Here is an 18,979-nt window from a genome sequence, read left to right on the forward strand (position 1 = left end):
TTCCCCTGTGACTCCTGCTCTCCTGCGCTTCCCCATGCAAGAGCCCAGGGACCCCTGCGGGTCCCACTGCCCAGTGATCCCTGTGGCTCCCACAGCCCAGTGATCCCTGCAGCTCCCATGGCTCCCATCCCCGGGGCTGTGTGGGCAGCAGCAGTGATCCTGTGTGCTGAAGCCTCTGAAATCATCACGAGCTCAGTTCTTATGGCCATCCCTGGAGCCATCTCCGAGTTGCACCCAGGGACGAGGCTGAGGGCCATGGGCTCAGTCACTCACTGCCCTTTAAAGGGGGTGGGTGGCAGCCCCAGCATCGATTTTCTCTCTAGTACAAATCCCATGTTATTCCCCTCTGGATTTGCGTTTCTCCTTGTCTCCTTGCACCTGCCTTATGGGACAGGGCACAAAAAACCGGCATTGCCCTGGTAGCTACTCTCCCAGTCTTCTCAGACCAGCAGCATCACTGGCAAGGCTCAGCCATCCCCAGCTGCTGCCTACCCACTCCCACGCTGTCCATGGGGATTATCATCCAGGGCTCACATTAACCCTCTTAGCCCAGCTGGAACACGTGTGCCAGAGCTGCTCCTGCCCCATGGCCCCTAAAGCCTTTCTCAGTTCCCAGAGCCCCAGCACCAGCCACTCCAGCACTGGCCTGCGTACTTCCCTGCAGCTCTGGCATTAGATTGATTTCCTGCAGCCTGATTACACCATTGCCCAGAAAACAGGACTTTATTTCTATTTTTAAGCTAATTTGGAGAAAAGTACTGCTCTGGAAAACAGGTGTATGATCAGCACAGGGAAGCAGTGGCTGCTTGAAATGGAGTTCTGGGAGCTGCACATGGGGATGGTTTAGTTTTAAATCTGTTTGGAATTGGAGGTACCATTTGGGGAGATGATGTTTTCTCTCACGTTACAGGCTGCCATCTTAAAGCCCTGCTGATGCTGTTTAGTTTGGATTTATTTTTTTCCCTGCTGATACAATTTTTAGGCACAAATCCCTGCTGGAGAGCTGCTAGGGTGCCAGTGGCTGCTGTCACCCCCCTTTTTTTCTGTGTGCATTAATGAGTAGTCAGTTAAAAATCGATTTGTACACATTTTGTGCAGGGCATGTTACTGCAGTAGGATGGTGTATGACACATGAACCGACCAATTTTGTAATACTGTTTAAAAAAAACCAACACACAAGTGTGCTCAAGAGGCCCCACTGGCCTCCCAGGCACCTGGGAATTACGCTTCAATCCTTTAATTCCCCGCCAGTCCCCTGTCCCCATGCTGGCTTTGTGTGCTGTGGCCTAACAGCGATTTCTGTGCATTTTTACAAATGAATGATTTCAAATAGATTAAATATCGATGGTTGAAAGGCTCATTCAACAACTCTCTGGTCTTTGTCACCTTAAAAGGCTGACTGAGAACCCTGCTGGCAGAGCCCAGCCCTGGCAATATGACTGCCGTTGACTTTCCTCCACCGGGGAAGGATTAAAGTGTTGTGACCCTCAGCCCATCCTGCTCTGTGAGAACCTTCCTGCCCTTCCCCAGCCCCACGCCAGGCTCCCTTCTCCTGTTGTATCTCTGTGGTGCTTTCTACTTGCCTTTATCCAGCTGACAATGGACTTACTGCTGAGATTAAAACCCGAGTTTCTAAGGAGGGTTCAGCCTCTGCCTCCCCAGGTGTCTGTTGAACACTTGCTTTTTTAATGAAGAAGGACTTTGTTATCTCAGGAAAGAAACTTCTCTAGAGAAGAGCAGTGGTGGGGTATCTGTAGGTTATCGGTTAATTCCTGTTAATTGCACAAGTTGTCCCATCCCTTTGGCTTTAGTTACCCTGTCCCGCTGCTGCTCAGCATCGTCCTTGCTGTTCACAGGGGAGTCAGGCCCATCCGGGTGAGTATCAGTGTATTTGTGTACTGTAACGCTCAAGTCCCAGCCTATCCCAGCCCTGTGGGGTCCTGGTTTCTGAGGGTCTGGCTGGAGCCTTTCCCCACGCTTTTAAGGGGCTTTCCTGAGCATCAGCTGGGGAGCAGCTTCCCACCAGGAGTCTTGGGGACACAGAGCACAACAAGCCAGAGCCATCGCAGAACCAGTGTTTATGAGGGTGACCGAGTCAGCCAGTGCTCACAAGCCACGAAACAGAGGTGCCAAACAGGGCCACAGCACAGTGGGGCCGTGCTGCTCCGGTGGCAGCAGCGCAAGGGTGAGGCGGGACATGGAGCAGCGCCGGCAGACAGAGGGGTTCACCAGGGGCCAGCATATCCTACTGAGAATCCCCACAGCCTCTCTAGGCCCCTCCAGGGACTGGTCAGTGAGAAGCAATGGACCAGCCTGCCCACAGTCCCTGGCTCCTCACAGGATGCAGAGGATGAAAATGGAGCAAGGTGTCCATGATGCAAGGCCTGGCAGGTCAGCTCCACTGACTTCCAAAACATGCTGAAACCCCCCTCCCTTCTACTTTAGCCCAGCCATGGGCAAATTAGCCAGGACTGGCTGCAACAGTGTTGCTGGGGACCCTCCATGACACCCTTGTAGCTGGAGTGACCCCAGAACATGGGGATGATCACTGGGGAGGGAGCAACACTGAAAAGCACCTGCTGAGCTCGTCCCAAGCCCCAGAGAGCCTGGGAGGGGCATCATGGGGGGCTGAGCCCCTCGTGGTGGGGCAGGTGGTGCTGCTAGGGCACAGCAAAAGCAGGGAGCCAGCTCCAGGCAGATCAGGGATGCTGCTGGGGACCTCCATTGACAAGGCAACACATCTGGGATCCTGAGCACCCACAGCCCGTTCAGGGCTGGAGCAGGAGCCTGGCTATGGCATTACGTTCCAGCGGGCGTGGCCCCCAGCTCCCCCCGAAACGGGCAATTCCAGCAGCTGGGAAGATGCAGTTGAGTTGCTGCGTGCCAGCCTCCACTGGCTTTTCTGGGCCACCCACTCTGGCCATGTCCCTTCTCTACCTCCTCCACCACCGCCCCCTCAGTCCCAACCTTTGAGGAGAGCAGCCCTGGGGATGGGGATGGCGAGGATGGCAGGGATGGTAGGGATGCTTGTGGGGAGGCCCCTGCCTCCTTCTGAAGGGACTCTGAGGGAGGCAGAAGGGCTCCGCAGGAGGAAAGGGGGCTGCAGTCGGAGCTGCAGACAGGATGAGAGCCAGGATAGGCAGCGCTGGGCTTCCTGTCCCACTCCCCAGGGAACCTCTGCATCCCTGGCTGCATAGATGTGCCAGTGGACAGGAGGTGTGCTGCACAGTGCCAGGGTGCACTCGGGGAGAGGTGGCAAGGACACGCCTCCTCGTGAGTAGGGCAGGCACTGGGCTGAGACCCAGTTCCTGAGTGCAGGGGATGGGGGGGGGAGGGAGCTGTCCCCTCCACGTTCTGTGGGGAGCGTGTGGTAAGGGTGAGCATCCTCATCCTCTCCGGATGGAGCCCCACGCCCAGGGCAGCCCTGGTGGCTCTGCTGTCATAGGGACCAGGAGGAGGGGGTTTGGTCTCTGGCCTCACTGTGGGAGGGGGTTCCGATGCTCCCATCACCAGGTCCCCCCATCCCCTGGGGTGTCATCTCTTGCAGTCATCGGTGTCGGTGTCCGGGAGACCAGCAGTGGGCTGGGAGCTGGGCTGGACCGGCTGCACCCTCTCCTCCAGGCTGCCGCTGGGGAACACCACGTAGCGGGCGCTGAGGCGCTGGGGCCGCAGCTCCCGCAGGTTCTCCTTGCTGTGCCACATGCCGTAGCTGAAGTAGACGAGCAGGCCTGCAGGAGGGACAGGAACAGCAGCGGCTCCAGCACAGCCTGGCCACTGGCACAGTCCTGGCTGGCATCCCAGCAGCTGGATTACTCACCTAAGAGCAGCCAGACTGCAAAGCGGAGCCACGTCATGTAGCTGAGCTTCAGCATCAGGTAGATGTTGAGAATGATGCTCAGTGCCGGGGAGAGGGGCACCAGGGGGATCTGTGGGAGGAAAGGAGCCAGTGGGGCTGAGACCTGCAGGACCACATTTCTCATCCTTAAAATCATAAAGACAAAAGGCAGCACTGGCAAACATGGGAGACAAAGGGACTGTCACCCTGGAATTTCTAGAAGTGGCACTTTTTTTTAAGGTAAAAGGCAGGCAAAAGGAACAAGGGAGCCAGGAGCTGGGATTGAGGCTGACAGGGTCGGCACAGCCATCATCACAAGAACCAAACTCCTGGTGTGATCCAGAGCCAATGTGGTCCTTGCTGGAGAAGCCAGGGCAGGGGTATGGCAGGGAGGTGGTGTCACCACTGCTGTTACCATCCACATGGCTGCACTGACCACATCAGGGCTCAGATGGGCTGAAAACAGGAGACAGTGGCACAGAAGGCACAGAACAGGTTTGGAGGCTGAAGAGGAGCTCCATCACATAGCTGAAGGGCAGCCAAAGTAAGGAGTCCTTCTCCTTACTTTGTGGGGTTGTGGGGATGCAGAGGAGGGAGGCCAGGGTGGGCAGGAGTGATCCCATGGGATGGATACAGAGCTGCTGGCGATGTCCTCTCCTGGGGATCAGTGACCACAGAGAGTAACAGTGCAGGCTGTACCTGAGGCCCCTGTAGGCCCATGAGAGCTGCTCCAACCACCCCGACCCCTGCAGAGAGATTGTCCCTGCCTGGGCCCCAGGCATACCTGGAAGGTCTGGGTGCTGTGCTGCTGCTCGTGTGCCCAGATGAGGAGGAGGCTGAGCAGGAAGCCCAGGCTGAAGAGGACCAGCAGCAGGGAGTAGCTCCAGGTGGGCAGGTGGAGGTGGGTGTGGCCAAAGACCAAGATGGAGCAGAGGCAGATGGCAGACACCATCAGGGTCACCACGGCCACTGTGACCACCTCACCTGGGTAGAAGTCGCTGAGGAACTCCAGGTAGGGCTCAAACGCTGCCTTCAGCTGCCCTGGCTCCCGCTGCTGTTTGTTCTTGTCCCTGTCCACCAGCTGCAGCTTGTCGGAGAAGGACTCGTACTCCTTCAGCTCACCACTGGATGGACCCTCGTGGGGCTCGGGGTTGGGCCGGCCACCAGCTGCCGGTGCAGGGACATCCACCTTCTGCTGCTGGAAGCGCAGGACGATGATGCTTGCAGCCACAAAGGTGTAGGCCAGCAGCGTGCCAATGGACAGGAACTGCACCAGGGCCTCCAGGTCGAAGACAAGGGCCAGAAGAGCCATGAGCAGCCCGAAGACCACAATGCCAACAACGGGCACCTGTGTGCGGGGGTGCACTCGGGAGAAGATCTGAAAGAAGAGCCCGTCCTCAGCCATGGCATAGACGATGCGTGGCAGGGAGAAGAGGTTGCTCAACAGAACCGTGTTCATTGCTGAGGGACAGGCAGAAGAAGGAAGACCCCATCAGACCCAAACCCAAACTGGCTGGGGGGTGTTCCCAGCCCCCATGGTGAGCGGGGCAGGCAGCTCCCACCGCCACTGCCTGTACTCACCACAGATGGAGCCAGCGGCCACCAGAAACCCTGCCCAGGCATAGCCCCTCCTGTAGAATGCATCAGCCAGGGCAGAGTCAGGGTCCAGCGAGTGCCAGGGCACCATCAGTGTCAGCACAACTGACACCAGGATGTAGGCGCCGGTGGCCAGTCCCAAGGAGAAAGCGATGGCCCTGGGGACAGCCCTCTGTGGGTTCCTGGCCTCTTCGCTGGAGGCTGCGATGACGTCGAAGCCCACAAAGGCATAGAAGCAGGTGGCTGTGCCAGCCATGATACCTGACAGCCCATATGGGGCGAAGCCGCCCTCCTGGGTGCTCCAGTTCTTGGGCTGTGCAAGGACAAAGCCCATGATGAGGATGAAGAGGATGACGCCCATGCTGATAGCCGAGAAGACATGGTTGAGCCAGGAGGATACTTTGGCCCCAAAGGAGATGAAGGCAGTGGCTACCAGCAGGATGGCGGCTGCCAGGAAGTCTGGGTAGTGGGCCAGGAATGGCACCTCCCAGGCACCCACATGGGTCTCGGTGAAGTTCTTGATCTTGTGGTTGAAGATCGAGTCCAGATAGCCACTCCAGGCCCTGGCCACCGCGGCCCCCCCGATCATATACTCCAGCAGCACATTCCAGCCGATGAGGAAGGCCCAGATCTCACCCACGGACACGTAGGTGAACATGTAGGCAGAGCCTGTCTTGGGCACACGGGCTCCAAACTCAGCGTAGCAGAGAGCAGCCAGGAGTGAGGCAAAGCCGGCGATGATGAAAGAGACAATGACAGCGGGGCCAGCGATCTCCTTGGCCACAGTGCCTGTGAGGACATACAGCCCGGAGCCCACCATGCCCCCAATGCCCAGCAGCGTCAAGTCGATGGTGGAAAGGCATCTGTTGAAGGATGTCTCCATCATGTCATCCTCCAGGGTCTTCACTCGGTTGAGTTTCTGGCAGAAGCGGGTCAGGTCGGTGGAGCGGGGCAGCCATCTCGCCATCGTGGAGGCAGTGGGCCCTGCCTTCGGCAGAGTGAGAGGTCCTCAGCAGCGAGACCCTGCCTGGAGACCTGGCAGAGGGGCAGGAAGGGGTGAGCATCCCCTTGGCAGGGAGGTATCAGGTTCTGGGGACAGGGTAGAAGAGCCACTGGGCACATTCCAGGTGTCCCTCACACCTCAGCCAGTGTGGGCCTCAGCATGGAGCACATCTTCCTCCAGGGTGGTGGCACAGGACAGGGACCTGTGCCTGTGTGCAAGGTGGGAAAGAAATCACACCACTCCCAGGGCAGCATCTCCCAGTTAAAGCCCAAACCAGTCTACTCTGGCCCCGATGAAGGTTTCCTTGCTGCTTCTCCTCCACCTTATCCAATATCTACCTGATCTTCTCCCTGGTGTGCTGGGAACCCACCAAGGGGGCATGCAGAATCTCCCTCCTCCCAGGATCCCACTGACGCCCCAGGGAAAGCCCAGACAGGCTGCAGGGGCTGCAACAGGAAGTCCAGAGCAGCTTCAGCGAGGACGTGTGAGTCCCCTGACAGACCAGGAAACAGCAGCATCAGGGATCAGCCAGGCTGGCAGCTTGCCACCATGACAGTTGGAGGACGCAGCTCTGGGGACCTTAAGGTGCTGCTTCCTGACTGCTCCACAGGCCAGTCGGTGACTTTGGGGATGCTCTCCCCTCCCAGCCGCCCTCTCCTGCATGCCAGGAGATGTGTCCCACTCCATCCCCAAGCCACAGGTCCTGCTTGGAGGGCTGGTGCAGCCCCGCTCCATAGGGGCTGTCCCAGAGGCCAAAAGGTCCTGGAAAGGCCAATGGGAGATGACGGAATGGCACTGGCCCATGAAGACAACAGGCACAATCCATGCTGGCTGACTCCCCAGCCCTGCACACCTGGGTCCCCGCGACTGGAGGGGTTGGCAGTACCGGGATCCCCAACCCCAACACCCCCAACAGGCGCAGCACACCCACTGGGCAACGGAGCATCCCCGGGGCTCGGGGTGTGGCCGTGGGTGGGAATCCTCGGGTTGGGGGGTGATCACGGGTGGGAATCCTCGAGTTGGGGGGTGATCACGGGTGGGGGACCCCTGGCCCGAGAAGGAGGGTGTGCGGGGGGTTCCGGATTCATCCTGGGCGGGGAGAGGCGATAGTTTCGCCCCTGCTCAGCCCCGCCGCGATGCCGGTCCCGGGCGGCGCCGAGCCCCGCTCCCGATCCCGGCCGTGCTCCCACGGGACGCTCCCCACGGTCCCGATGCCAGCCCGGCTCCCGGTGCCAGCGGGCCCCGCTCACCTGCGGGCGCGGGCAGGGCCCCGCGCGGCTCCGCTCCGGCCCTGGCCCACCTGCTCCGCCGCCGCCGCCGCCCGGCTCCGCCTCCCCGGGCCGGCGGAAGGGCGGGGGCCGGGCGGGGCGGGGGAGCGCCCGGGGCCGCGAGAGCTCTACGGGCGGCTCTGGTCCCATTCCCGGGGGTGTCTTCCCCCCAGCGGGGAGCACAGGTTGGGGGCATCGGGGCTGCACCCCCAGGCCCAGGAAGGGGCTGACACAGGGGGTCCCCAAGGCGCCAGGGTGGGTATTCCCACGGGGGTGTGTGCGGGGCCGGAGCCACACGGAAACGGGGCACAGGGTGGTTACGGAGATGCTCCGAGGCCTGGAGCCCCTCTGCTCTGGAGGCAGGCTGGAAGAGCTGGGGGTGTTCACCTGGAGAAGAGAAGGCTCCGGGGAGACCCTCCCAGTGCCTAAAGGCACTCCAAGAGAGCTGGAGAGGGATTTGGGACGAGAGATGGAGGAACAGGACAAAACAGGGAATGACTTCAAATGGACAGAGGGCAGGATTAGATTAGATGTTAGGAGGCAATTCTCTGTGACAGTGGTGAAGCCCTGGCCCAGGTTGGCCAGAGAAGCTGTGGCTGCCCCATCCCTGGAAATGTTTGAACCAGGTTGGCTGGGGCTTGGAGCAACCTGGTGCAGTGGAAGGCTTGAGTGAGATGAACTTTGAGGTCCCTTCCAATCCAAACCATTCCAGAATTCTATGATGGAGCAGTTATCCTAAATCTCCTCTGATGGATACAGTTCTGGATGGAGCAAAGGGCTGAGACCCTGCTCCTCTGCCTCTACTCGCTCTGCTCTGGAGATGCTGCCCAGAGGACAGGCCCCCCCTCCATGCTCAGGTGTTTGTCATGGAGAAGCAAATGTGGTGTGGGGAAAGTGGCTGGAGGGGCAGCAGTAGAAGGGAAGCTTCTGAACAGGCCCATCCAGCTCACAGTCCTGCTGCCCAGCCAGTGCCTGGGCAAGAGCACAAAACCTGAGCAAAAGCTTGTGTGCTTCCACCTGGCTCTGTAGTGAAGGGGAATCACCTCTCTCCATCTCTAAGTCAAAAGGTGTTTATTTTCCAGAAGTGCTTCACCTCCACTTGAACCAACACAAACCTTTTGCCTCTCCAGCCCCTCTCGGCAAGGAGTTTCCCAAGCAGTCACCTGTCCCACCCAAACCTGCCTGTTACAGGTGTCCTGCAATGCTCCCACTCCTCTGTCTGTAGAGAGCGAAGTTCCTCTCCGTGTGTGATATATAGTTTTATCTTTACCCTGTTCACTCTTGGGCCCCTTGTCAAGGATAAAGAAGTCCAGCTCAGCTGGAAGGTGTTCCAGAACCCTGGTGTCACCAGGGCCTTTGCAGGGCCTGTTCTTGGGGTGCCCTTCTTGGGGTGAAGGGATCTGCATTTGAGTGCTTCGCAGCAGCAAAATGTTTTCATTTTCTTCTCTGATCCCCTCCTTATGTCTCATCTGATTTTCTGATGGCATCTGAGCACTAAAGCTGACATTTCCATGGATCCAGCAGTCATCACCTCAAATGTCACCATGGACAACTTAGAGCCCACTGTGCAACACTGAGGGCTCCTAGCTGAATACATTCACTCTTATCCACACTGAACTGACCTCCTTACTTGGAGGGGACCTTGCACTCCTCGTCAGCCCAAAGTATAGGAAAAGGAAGCAGAAAACAGAACTTGTCCTTTCCTGCCACCCCTCACTCACCTTCCTACAGCTCCTGGGTGAACACGGGGCTGGCATGGGGCTGCACCTCTCCTGTCAGTCACCTTGTACCTGAACGGGGAACTCAATCCTCCGGTGCATCCCCTTGCCACGTCACTTCTGGCACACATGGAGCCCTGGGCAGGAACTTACAGTCCAGCTCTGTGGGTGGCTGAACCCAGCAAAGGGGCCCCCAAACATGGGTTCCTGGGGCACCGGCCAAGAGCTTGGGGGCTGCACAGGTCACTGAACCAAGGAGCTGAGACAGCTGAAGCCCAGTAATCCTGGGCAGCACTTCCAGCCCCTTTGGGTAGCTCTCACCAGGTCTTACCTGTGTCACTGGCAGTGCCACAGCTTTGCAGTGGGATGGTGTCACCCTCTGCTGACACAAACAGCACTTGCTTAGAAAAATATCTGTATTCTCCGTGTTGTACTGCCCAGCTTCGGGGGACTGAGCAAGTGTTCATCTGCTTAAACCCTGCTGACCTGATCATGAGCCATCCCAGGTGCTTTACTCCCTTAGTATAACGCTGCCCAACAGTTACCACCACTGACCCCCTGCAGCTCTCTACCTCGACAAAAAGCCCTTCTGAAACCCAACCTGACCACAGGCATGGAAAATTTCAGCTTGGATCCAATCAGCTGCCTGGCAGAGCCATCCGAAGCCAGATGGTGGAAGCAGGAAGCCTGAGAGCTGCTGTTGTCATGGCAGTGCTGGAACAGCCGCCGTGATTCCCAGCACTGGCTGCCCCTGGAGAGATGGCAGCAACCAGCAATCCCAGATCAAGGTGGGCTCCAGTCCTCGCCCCAAAGGGCAGCGCAGTGGGGCTGAACCCACCAGCAGTAGCCCCAATCCAAGCTTCTCCAGCCACACCATTGCTCTGCTGCTGCTCCAGTGATTCCAGAGCACTTGTGTCAAGGAAGGGGGGAACTTCTAGGAGGCAGCATGACCCCCAGCATCTGGGCATCCTTTCCTGTGATCATTCATCCCTGCTTTCCTCATCCTCACCCCGGGAAGCAATTTCCTTGCTAACAGCTCTGGCCACGAATCTGAACACAGATGCTGACTTCACTTGGTCAAGAACCAGTGAGTACCATGTATTCCCACAGGATGAATAAGATGTCTCCAGAGGAGAATGTTGTCCACCTTGCCCGTCACCATTTCAGCAGTGGAGTGCAGGGCTCCCATCTGAGGATCCAGTGGCAACAGTTCCAGGTGGTTTGTGGGGACCCTGCAGTGGTGCAGGACCCACACCAGTCCACTTTCCAGCTCAGAATTTTCATTCAGGAGGTGGAGACCCCATACAAGCAGTGGGTCTTGTCTCCAGCTGCTGAACCACGGTAGCATCATCCCCACAGGGAACACCCACCCATGATGGAAATGAGAAGGGGTCTCAGTCCTGAATTTCCAAAAGACTCATTGGTCCTTGTAGCTCAGATCTTCCATGTTTGTCTCCTTCACCACCAGCTCCCCCCACAAGTTCTTCCAACACTCTGAAAGGTCTCAGAAACACTCCAGGTTCCTTCTCCGCTTCCATCTAGCACACCATGAGCCCCATACTCCTCACTGGGGATGGGACAGACCTAATCATAACCACTGGCATTCAGAAAGCTGCAACCCCAGAAGGCAGGGCAGAGCATTTTATTTCTCTCCATTTGGAAACTGGTTTAAAGGAACGAAGCAAAAGCTCTCCAGCCTTCTCTGCTCTCTGAGTCAGTGGGAACACTGCTAACATTAGTCCAGTAACACTGGGTGAGGCCTGAAATCCTCCTTTAATACAGATGATACTGGTACCTGCCTGGAGGAGGGTCTGTGAAGGGTCTGCCTGTCTAAGAGGCTGTTTCTCCTTCAATCACACACAGAAGCATCTTCCAGCAGATAAACCTTGGAATTGTTGTTTCCCCCAAGTTTTATTCATCTAAACACAGGGCCACTGCCACACAGCAGGTCTGGGTTTGCTGCCTCGGCTGGTCCAGCCCTGGCTCAGTAATGGCCTTAGCTACACTGCAGGATGTTCATGGCAGGTGAACATGCTCATCAGCTCCTAACTGAGCCAGATGCAACGAACACCTTGCTCTGATGACCAGAGAGGCAGCCTGAGGATCCCAATCCCCCTGTGCTGGGCTCTGCTCACCCCAGCTTTAATCTAAGTGCCCCAGCAAGTTCTTCTATACCCACAGCCTCTTCCTGACATGATACAAAGCAAATGCATGGACAGTTTGTCCTTTAGAGGGAAGTCAGAGGAAAAACTTTGGAAAGTGAATAGCAGATTTGCTCCTTCAGTAAAAAGCTTTCTCGGCCTCAGCTTCCTTCTGCTGCAACTTCCGAATCAGCTCCAGCAAATTCATCTGTAGAGTCAGCTCCTGCAAAGGGAAAGAGACATTTCTATAAGATGATCCCATTACCTACATTACCCATTACCCATTACCCTACCCTACCTTCCTGCTACAGGAAGCAGGAAGGACTGGCTTATACTCACCTCTCAAGAGCTACACATTTTAAGGGAACAAAAAAAACCAACCAGGCAAATAGAAACCAAAGGCTTCATTGTGTTTAAGCATTTCTCTAGAATATAGAGCAGTAACATTTTAGCAGACCTGCTGCAAAACCGTGGCTGTCTTAGGAAACCTAGGGCTTTCAGATTCCTTAAGGACTCAGAAATGCTCTTTCTTCTTGACTGTGATAAATGTGTAAGGGCCATGAGGGCTGGCCAGTTCTGCAGGCTGAGTAGGGGCAGTAGCATCCCCTTGCACCCGCACAGCCACATGCCCCAGAGGATGTTCTCCAAGTTCCTCCCCTCCTCCTTCAGCAGCATCTCCAACTCCCTGACCCTTTCCCAGCACAGAAGGGCGGGAAGACGAGGGATCGCTTTGGGTATCCTCTAAGTGGGGTCCAAGCCAGGTGCAACACATGGCTGTGCTGGTGCATCAAATTCCCTGCAGGCATTTCATTCCCCATCAAAAACTCCCTTTTCCATGACTGAGATCAAGTGGAGACACCATCTCCTGTAGTCACCAACATCAGCTTATGGTTCCTTTACCATTTGCTCCTTCTTCGTTATGTTTATCTCAGAGACAACACAGTGGAGCTGCTAATTCGTAAGCCCAGGGCTGTGACTCAGCCCTGCAGACATGATGCTATGAAAATAAAAATCTATTTTTGTAAAAATACATCCAATGCATAAGCAGGCATTTCATACAGACTGGAAGGAAACACATCAGCTGATGGGAACCGTGTGGAGAACAGATTCCAGCAGGGATTTCTTGGTGGCATTCACAGGCACAAACCAAGATCCGGGTCGGGTTTGGCAGCTATCCTAAAAGCAAACATACACAAACCCAGCAAACAGGAACCCTGCTAAGGGTTATTACTTACAAAAACAAAATAAAAGGCAGGGCAGGAGGGTGAGAAAGGGCTGCCTGCATTATACAGCTGGGGAATAGCAGCACAGGGAAAATGAGAGGCTTATTCAAGGCTCCACGATTGGGAATCGTGTGGGTGGGTGTTAGAAAAATGCTTGTTTCGCTTCATTTAAGCTGTCTTTTCTCACCAGTAGGTCTTTATCTAACTGACATTTAATCAGCTGAAAAAACAGAGTTAAGAACAGCCTGTCTCTGCGTTCCCTGCTAACTTGTGTGGCTTTACAACAGGACTTGGGAAGTTTTGAGTTTTTTCATTCCTGTGGTGGCATAAAGACAACAGGGACAAACTCAGGTGATTGCTCAGACCTTTTGAGAGCAAACGCACTGGGGAAACTAGGAACAATTCTCTAATCACAGTTTGAGATCATCAGCTCCAGCAAGTCACATGCAAGAAGGAACAAGGTGCCTAATAAACAGACTCCTGAAGCCAGTTTGTACAGTTAAACTGGATACAAAAACCGTAAATCACTTATTTTCGTGTTATTCAGACCCATTTGAGAGTCACAGGAATGCAGGCTGTTGGCACAGTGTTTCTTCCCTCCACACTGGGAAAAATACTGCAGGAAGTTGGGAATGCTGCCCAATGCTACCTGGGTTTCTGCTCCTTTGTTACAAACTGGGTAAGAGGTCTGCCCAGGGCACATCACCCACCAGCTGGGAGGCAAAGGACAGATCGTTCTGTCTGACCCAGAGATCCACAATACATTAACAGTGAACTTTTTTTTTAAATTAAAGATATTAACCCAAGAGTACTGTCAAACAGAATCATGGAATGGTTCTTAAAACTCATCTCATTCCATCCCCCTGCCAGGGGCAGGGACACCTTCCACTAGACCAGGTTGCTCCAAGCCCCGTCCAACCTGGCCTTGAACACTTCCAGGGATGGGGCAGCCACAGCTTCGCTGGGAAACCTGTGCCAGGGCCTCACCGCCCTCACAGGGAAGAATTCCTTCTCAATATCCCATTTAACCCTGCCCTCTGGCAGTGGGAAGCCATTCCCCCTTGTCCTGTCACTCCAGGCCCTTGTCAAAATACCTCACCCGTCCTGCCTGAACACCAACCTGGGGATTGGTGGTGATGTAGAAGCCAGACACCCCAGCCTTCTCTAGGGTGCTCTGCTGGTCAGTCACTTTTTGGTCCAGCTCTAGGACTATCTTCTCATCCATCATTCGCTGTTCCTCTCGGATCTGTTGCTCCATTGCCTGAAAAACACAACGGTCAATGGAAAAAGTGGAACATCTGCTTTCCTCCTGGCTTTTTCTCATTTCTAACACTTTTACTGAAACCCAAGGGCAATCCTGAATCCTAATGAGCCCAGTGACTGCAGTGGTCAACCCACACAGCCCCAGGTCTTACCACCTCACCTGCAAAGCTCCCAGTCGAGAAAATGCAGGGAAGTCATGGGAGCAGTCTGCTCTCCATGTGTTTGGAGATGAGGAAAGAGCACAAGGAACCAATCAGTGTCCAAATAACTTTTCCTGACGAGCCACTGCCTGAGCTATGGCTGAGCTCGTCCAACAACTGTGTGCCCCTCTCAAGTGAGGCTAAAGGGAGACTTGGAGGAGTAACACAGGCCACTGAAGCTCATCAGAGTGCCAGCTCGAATGCCTCCCAAAGACTCCCTGGACATTAACATGGAGCTGGAGCTGCAAATCTCACCCAGATCCCATTTATTCATGAAAGGATCTGAATGCTGGGGCTCTATTTTTGACAGACTGAGAACATTAGCAAACAAGGACTTTACCAGAATAGCTCCAACCAGAAGGACACTGCCCCTCCTGCCTTGTCAACATCTGCCCAAACCTCAGCAGAGAGAAGAAATAGAGCCCAGCAAACGTGGATGCCAAAGGCACTCCGGAAATCGGGAGCGGAAGCAGAGAGCAGGAGGACTGCAGGAGATGAGCAGAGCCCAGCTCAAATAAACACCTTTGTGTGTGCATAGGCAAGGTGATACACCCTCACCAGGTGCACTGAGCAGCAGAATTCCCTTGCAAGCCACACAGAAAAACAGGAATCATCACATTCCATCAAAATACAATGGCAGTCTCATTCTTCTAGGGTGAGCAGGAGGGTGAGGGGGGGGATTCTGCCCCTCTGTTCTGCTCAGGTGAGACCCCCTCTGCAGAGCTGCCTCCAGCTCTGGGGGCCCAGCATAGGAAGGATGTGGAGCTGCTGGAGCAAGTCCAGAGGAGGACACGGAGATGCTCTGAGGGCTGGAGCCCCTCTGCTCTGGAGCCAGGCTGGGAGAGCTGGGGGGTTCACCTGGAGAAGAGAAGGCTCCAGAGAGACCTGAGAGCCCCTTCCAGTGCCTAAAGGAGCTCCAAGAGAGATGGAGAGGGACTCTGGACAAGGGACGGAGAGACAGGACAAGGGGGAGTGACAGGACAAGGGTTAGATGGGATATTGGGAAGAAACTCATCCCTGTGAGGGTGGGGAGGCCCTGGCCCAGGTTGGCCAGAGAAGCTGTGGCTGCCCCATCCCTGAAAGTGTCCAAGGCCAGGTTGGACAGGGTTTGGAGCAACCTGGTCTAGTGGAAGGTGTCCCTGCCCATGGCAGGGGGTTAGAACAAGGTAATCTTTAAGGCTCCTTCCAACCCAAACCATTCTGTGATTCTCCTGCAAGAAATAAATGGCTCAGGTTTCAACATTTCAGTCATGCAATGCTGCCCCTATATAACACAGAGAACAGAGGCATGTGTTCAGCTGGAAATATCCATGAGGTAAAATTATTCTCACTGCACAGAAAGGGAGAAGTCACAAACCCCAGGATCTCCTACACCACTGGCTGGTGATTTAACAGACCTGGGAGGGGAGCTGAATGCATCCACGCTGCCACGATTCCCGGGGAAAATCCAGAATTTGAGTGACAGAGATCTCAACCACAGACAGTGTGGGAAAGAGCTGAGGTGTGTCTGAAGCATGGATGTATCCACGGCTCTGCAAAAGGCCTGACCTAATGAAGAGCAAGAGCTACTTCTTGGAACCTTTCCTGGATGCAATTAGCATGTCACAGTGAGAGAGTTTCACAAAACCACCTGCTGTTAAGGAGGATGCAGGACTTGGATCCACCAGAAGATGATCCTACACCATCTGCTCCAGAGAAAACACTCAGGGCAGGACCTTATTGGAATAAACGGGAGGAAACTCAAAGCAGCTCAAGCCCCAAGAGAAGAAGAAGCAGAGGGGTGACTGTTCCTTCGCTACGGGATGCTGAGGGACCTAAGCAAGCTCTGTCCTGACACTTTCTTCAGTCCAGGGGTTCATACCCTTTGCAGGAGATACAACGGATTCACATCCCTCGTTCCCCAGATCTGCCTTCCTCCCAGCCATCTCAGTGTGCTGCCCACACCATCCTCTCCTCCACTTACTCTGCTGGAGGAGTGACTTCCCTTGGGGCTGAAAAACCCCCAAATTTAAGTGTCTCACATTGTTTTAGATTTGGCATCTGATTCTGGGTTATAGAAAAGTGCCAAATCTTCAAGAAAACTGAGGCTTAAACACAAGTTTTGCTTCAGCTCTGGTGACTGATGACCCTGTATGATGGGCAAAGCTTTTCTAAACACCGCAGGTTCTACTGAGAAGCCAAACATCTAAAACCTACACCTTGTGTTAATTTCCCTGGGAGCCCGATCCCAAGCTGTCTTATGGGAGCTGGTCTTGGACACCTTTAACCACAGAGGTGTTCCTGTTAGACACATATCAGATGTAATAGAGATGACTGATCTGTTCCCAAAATGCTCTACAGCAGAATTGTCAGAGCATAAAAAAGGGAAGAAGTTACTGTATTAACACCTGGGAGAAAAAAAGGGAAGAAGTTACTCTATTAACACCTAGAAGAAGAAAACAGGAGACAGGCGAGGGAAGGTAAAAGGAACTGGGATGAAGTTGCACAGCATGTAAGATAAGGCAAAATGAGACATATGTGGGTGACTTAATGAGTGAAAAAACATTGGAAAATGTTTAAAACAGGCAGTAGAGGTTATTACTTGCTGCAAGTCTAAGTCACTCAGAGACAGAATAACAGGGACAGCCTGGCTTTAGTCACCTTGACAGGAGGAATGTGGAAGCACCAAAGGATTCAACAGCGAGTGCTGACACGGTGCTTATCATGGGCAAAGGCAGGAAAGAGCCTCTCTTTAAACAATTCTCATCTGCCTAACATGGAGCAAAATAACTTCCCCCATTTTTCTCCATCAATTAACATAACTGGCTACTTGCCTCTAGCTATCACCAACATAAAAAAAAGTCCTTTGGGACTGGACCTACAAGTGCCTTTTCCAAATACCTTGGGATGCTCTCAGAAACGATTGCTACACTTAGGAATCTTGAGGTATTTCCTCCTTATCAGTGCTACTAACAAAAATGTGATTTTTTTATTTTGAGTATTCTCTGCTTTTGACTTGTTATGACATCATGGCAGATCTCATGCACCTACTCCATGTTTTCTATCACTTGCTTCCTATACAGGCTTCAGCCTGTCAGACAGCGATGAATCATTAAAGCACTGTGGAGAGCATCAGCTCTGGAGCAGGCTCCCAAACTACTATGATTCCCAGATCATACCTGGACCGCAGCTCTCCTAGATGGCAAGAGCCTGGGCCCTGGGGGGACAAAGGGCAGAGCAAGAGGAGGAGACCTCCAAAATGGGGTGGGGAACCTAGGTCTGTGCTAGCAAGGCCAGCCAGGACGGCTGGCAGCTCCCAAGGCTGCAGGGTGGGAACAGTCAAACCCTCTGGAGATGCTGCGGTGCTCCTGCAGCAACAGGGCTGTGAGACCCCCGGGAAGGGACACGGCTCTGCATCCGCCCCCCCCCTCCATCTCCCCCACGGCCCTTCCTCACCTCCATCTCTCGCTGCTGGGCGGCGCGGAGCAGTGGCAGGTTGTGGGGCCTGCAGCACTGCTGGGCCTCCTTGTGTCGGTGGAACAGCTCCTGCTTCAGCCCTGCCACGGGCACGGGGGGCTCAAGAGGGCACGCTGCTGCCAGATCCCCCCCAGTGCCACTCCCACCTCCCCCAGTGCCCTTCCCATAACATGCCCCCCTTGCGGCGTCGCTCTCCCCCCAGCAAGGCACCCACACCCTGCCTCGCCAAGCTGTCACCCCCACCACCCCTCAGTATTCCCAGAACCTGACCCCCGTGTCCCCCCCCCAGTGCCCCCACAACCTGCCCCCCCTCGTGTCACCCCCCACCTCACAAATGCCCCAGGCCCGTCTCCCACTGCAGGGTCTCCACCGCCTCCCTGCAGTGCTGCCCCCACTGCTCCCAAGCTGACTTCCAGCGTACCCCCGTGCCCCAGGACCGCCCCGCTGTGTCCTCCCGCCCCAGCGCCGCCCTCCTTCCTCCCGTGTCCCGGGATCTCCCCCCGGGATCGCCTCCGGCCCCCGGGTACCGCGGTGCTCGCTGTGCAGCTGCCGCCGTTGGCTGTAGAGGTTCTTCTCGGTGAGGTGTTGGATCTCCAGGAGCCCCTGCACGATCTCGAACACCGTCCCGTCCAGCAGCGCCAGCGCCAGCTCGGAGAGCGTCGTATACGAGAGGCGCTGCTGGCAGGGGCTGCGAGAGCGCACCGGGTCAGCGCGGGCGCCGCGAGCAGCCCCCACCCCGCCGCGCCGGGCTTACCTGGGCAGCGCCTTGACGAGCGCCTGCAGCTCGGCCAGGAGACGGCGGTGCCGCTCCTGCTGCCGGGACAGGACGTGCTGCGGCTGCTCCTGCTCGGCCTCCAGCCCGCCGGGCCGCGCCATGGCCGCTCCGCCTGCCCTCTGCGCGTGCGCGAGCCCGACCCGCCGCGCGCCGCCATCGCCCCGCCCCTCGGAATCCGCCAATCCCCGCCCCGATCGCCCCCTCGCCCCGCCCCCTCCCGCCCGCCGTTCCCAGCACATCCTCGGTCTTGGCTTCTCCCGGCGGCGCGGCGGCAGCAACGGCCCGCCGCCCCCGCCTGCCCTGCGACCCGTACTGGCCGCCGGCCGGAGATTTCCAGCCGGTTCCTCTACAGACCATCCCATGTGATGCACGGGGAGGGATCTCGAAGCGTCCCGCTGTTTCGGCTTGGAAGTAGCTGCAGATGTTTTAAATTACTTTATCAGGAGAGTTTCAGACGGAATTTGTCCGCTTTGGAATGGGTGGCACAGGGTGACTTTACCG

General features: G+C 55.8%; 2 protein-coding genes across 4 annotated transcripts; both read right to left on the reverse strand.

Moving 5' to 3' along the window:
- Positions 1–2,061: 2,061 nt before the first annotated feature.
- On the reverse strand, positions 2,062–7,760 carry SLC7A4 (solute carrier family 7 member 4). Of its 3 annotated transcripts, none has more exons than XM_027730206.2 (5): positions 7,685–7,760; positions 5,417–6,466; positions 4,620–5,296; positions 3,818–3,926; positions 2,062–3,728 (listed from the first exon to the last, which is right to left on the reverse strand). In XM_027730206.2, exons 2-5 carry the CDS (start codon positions 6,396–6,398, stop codon positions 3,535–3,537), a joined length of 1,962 nt encoding a protein of 653 aa, XP_027586007.1. In that variant the 5' UTR covers positions 6,399–6,466; positions 7,685–7,760; the 3' UTR covers positions 2,062–3,534. The 3 variants fall into 3 exon arrangements, with proteins under 3 accessions (XP_027586007.1, XP_039238429.1, XP_027586008.1); XM_039382495.1 differs by having other exon boundaries at positions 5,417–6,642; positions 7,685–7,752; XM_027730207.2 differs by lacking the exon at positions 7,685–7,760 and having other exon boundaries at positions 5,417–7,625.
- Positions 7,761–11,047: 3,287 nt separating this feature from the next.
- Positions 11,048–18,608, reverse strand: LOC113992681 (protein DGCR6). The gene is made up of 5 exons (XM_027730232.2): positions 18,458–18,608; positions 18,231–18,391; positions 17,683–17,783; positions 13,905–14,045; positions 11,048–11,784 (listed from the first exon to the last, which is right to left on the reverse strand). The coding sequence occupies exons 1-5, from the start codon at positions 18,577–18,579 to the stop codon at positions 11,701–11,703; spliced, it is 609 nt and encodes a 202-aa protein (XP_027586033.1). The 5' UTR covers positions 18,580–18,608; the 3' UTR covers positions 11,048–11,700.
- Positions 18,609–18,979: the final 371 nt, after the last annotated feature.

Source organism: Pipra filicauda, unplaced genomic scaffold (assembly GCF_003945595.2).
Source record: "Pipra filicauda isolate LSUMZ 115617 unplaced genomic scaffold, ASM394559v2 scaffold272_size1030459_pilon, whole genome shotgun sequence".
NCBI lineage: Eukaryota > Metazoa > Chordata > Aves > Passeriformes > Pipridae > Pipra > Pipra filicauda.

Coding starts and splice junctions, on each gene's coding strand:
- SLC7A4 (XM_027730206.2), bottom strand. CDS start 6,398: ATGGCGAGATGGCTGCCCCGCTCCACCGACCTGACCCGCTTCTGCCAG. Junction 5,297..5,416: donor GGCCGCTGGCTCCATCTGTG/GTGAGTACAGGC, acceptor CCTGTCCCTCAG/CAATGAACACGGTTCTGTTG. Junction 3,927..4,619: donor ACAGCACCCAGACCTTCCAG/GTATGCCTGGGG, acceptor TTCCTCCCACAG/ATCCCCCTGGTGCCCCTCTC.
- LOC113992681 (XM_027730232.2), bottom strand. CDS start 18,579: ATGGCGCGGCCCGGCGGGCTGGAGGCCGAGCAGGAGCAGCCGCAGCAC. Junction 18,392..18,457: donor CTCGTCAAGGCGCTGCCCAG/GTAAGCCCGGCG, acceptor GCGCTCTCGCAG/CCCCTGCCAGCAGCGCCTCT. Junction 17,784..18,230: donor GCTGCACAGCGAGCACCGCG/GTACCCGGGGGC, acceptor TGCCCGTGGCAG/GGCTGAAGCAGGAGCTGTTC.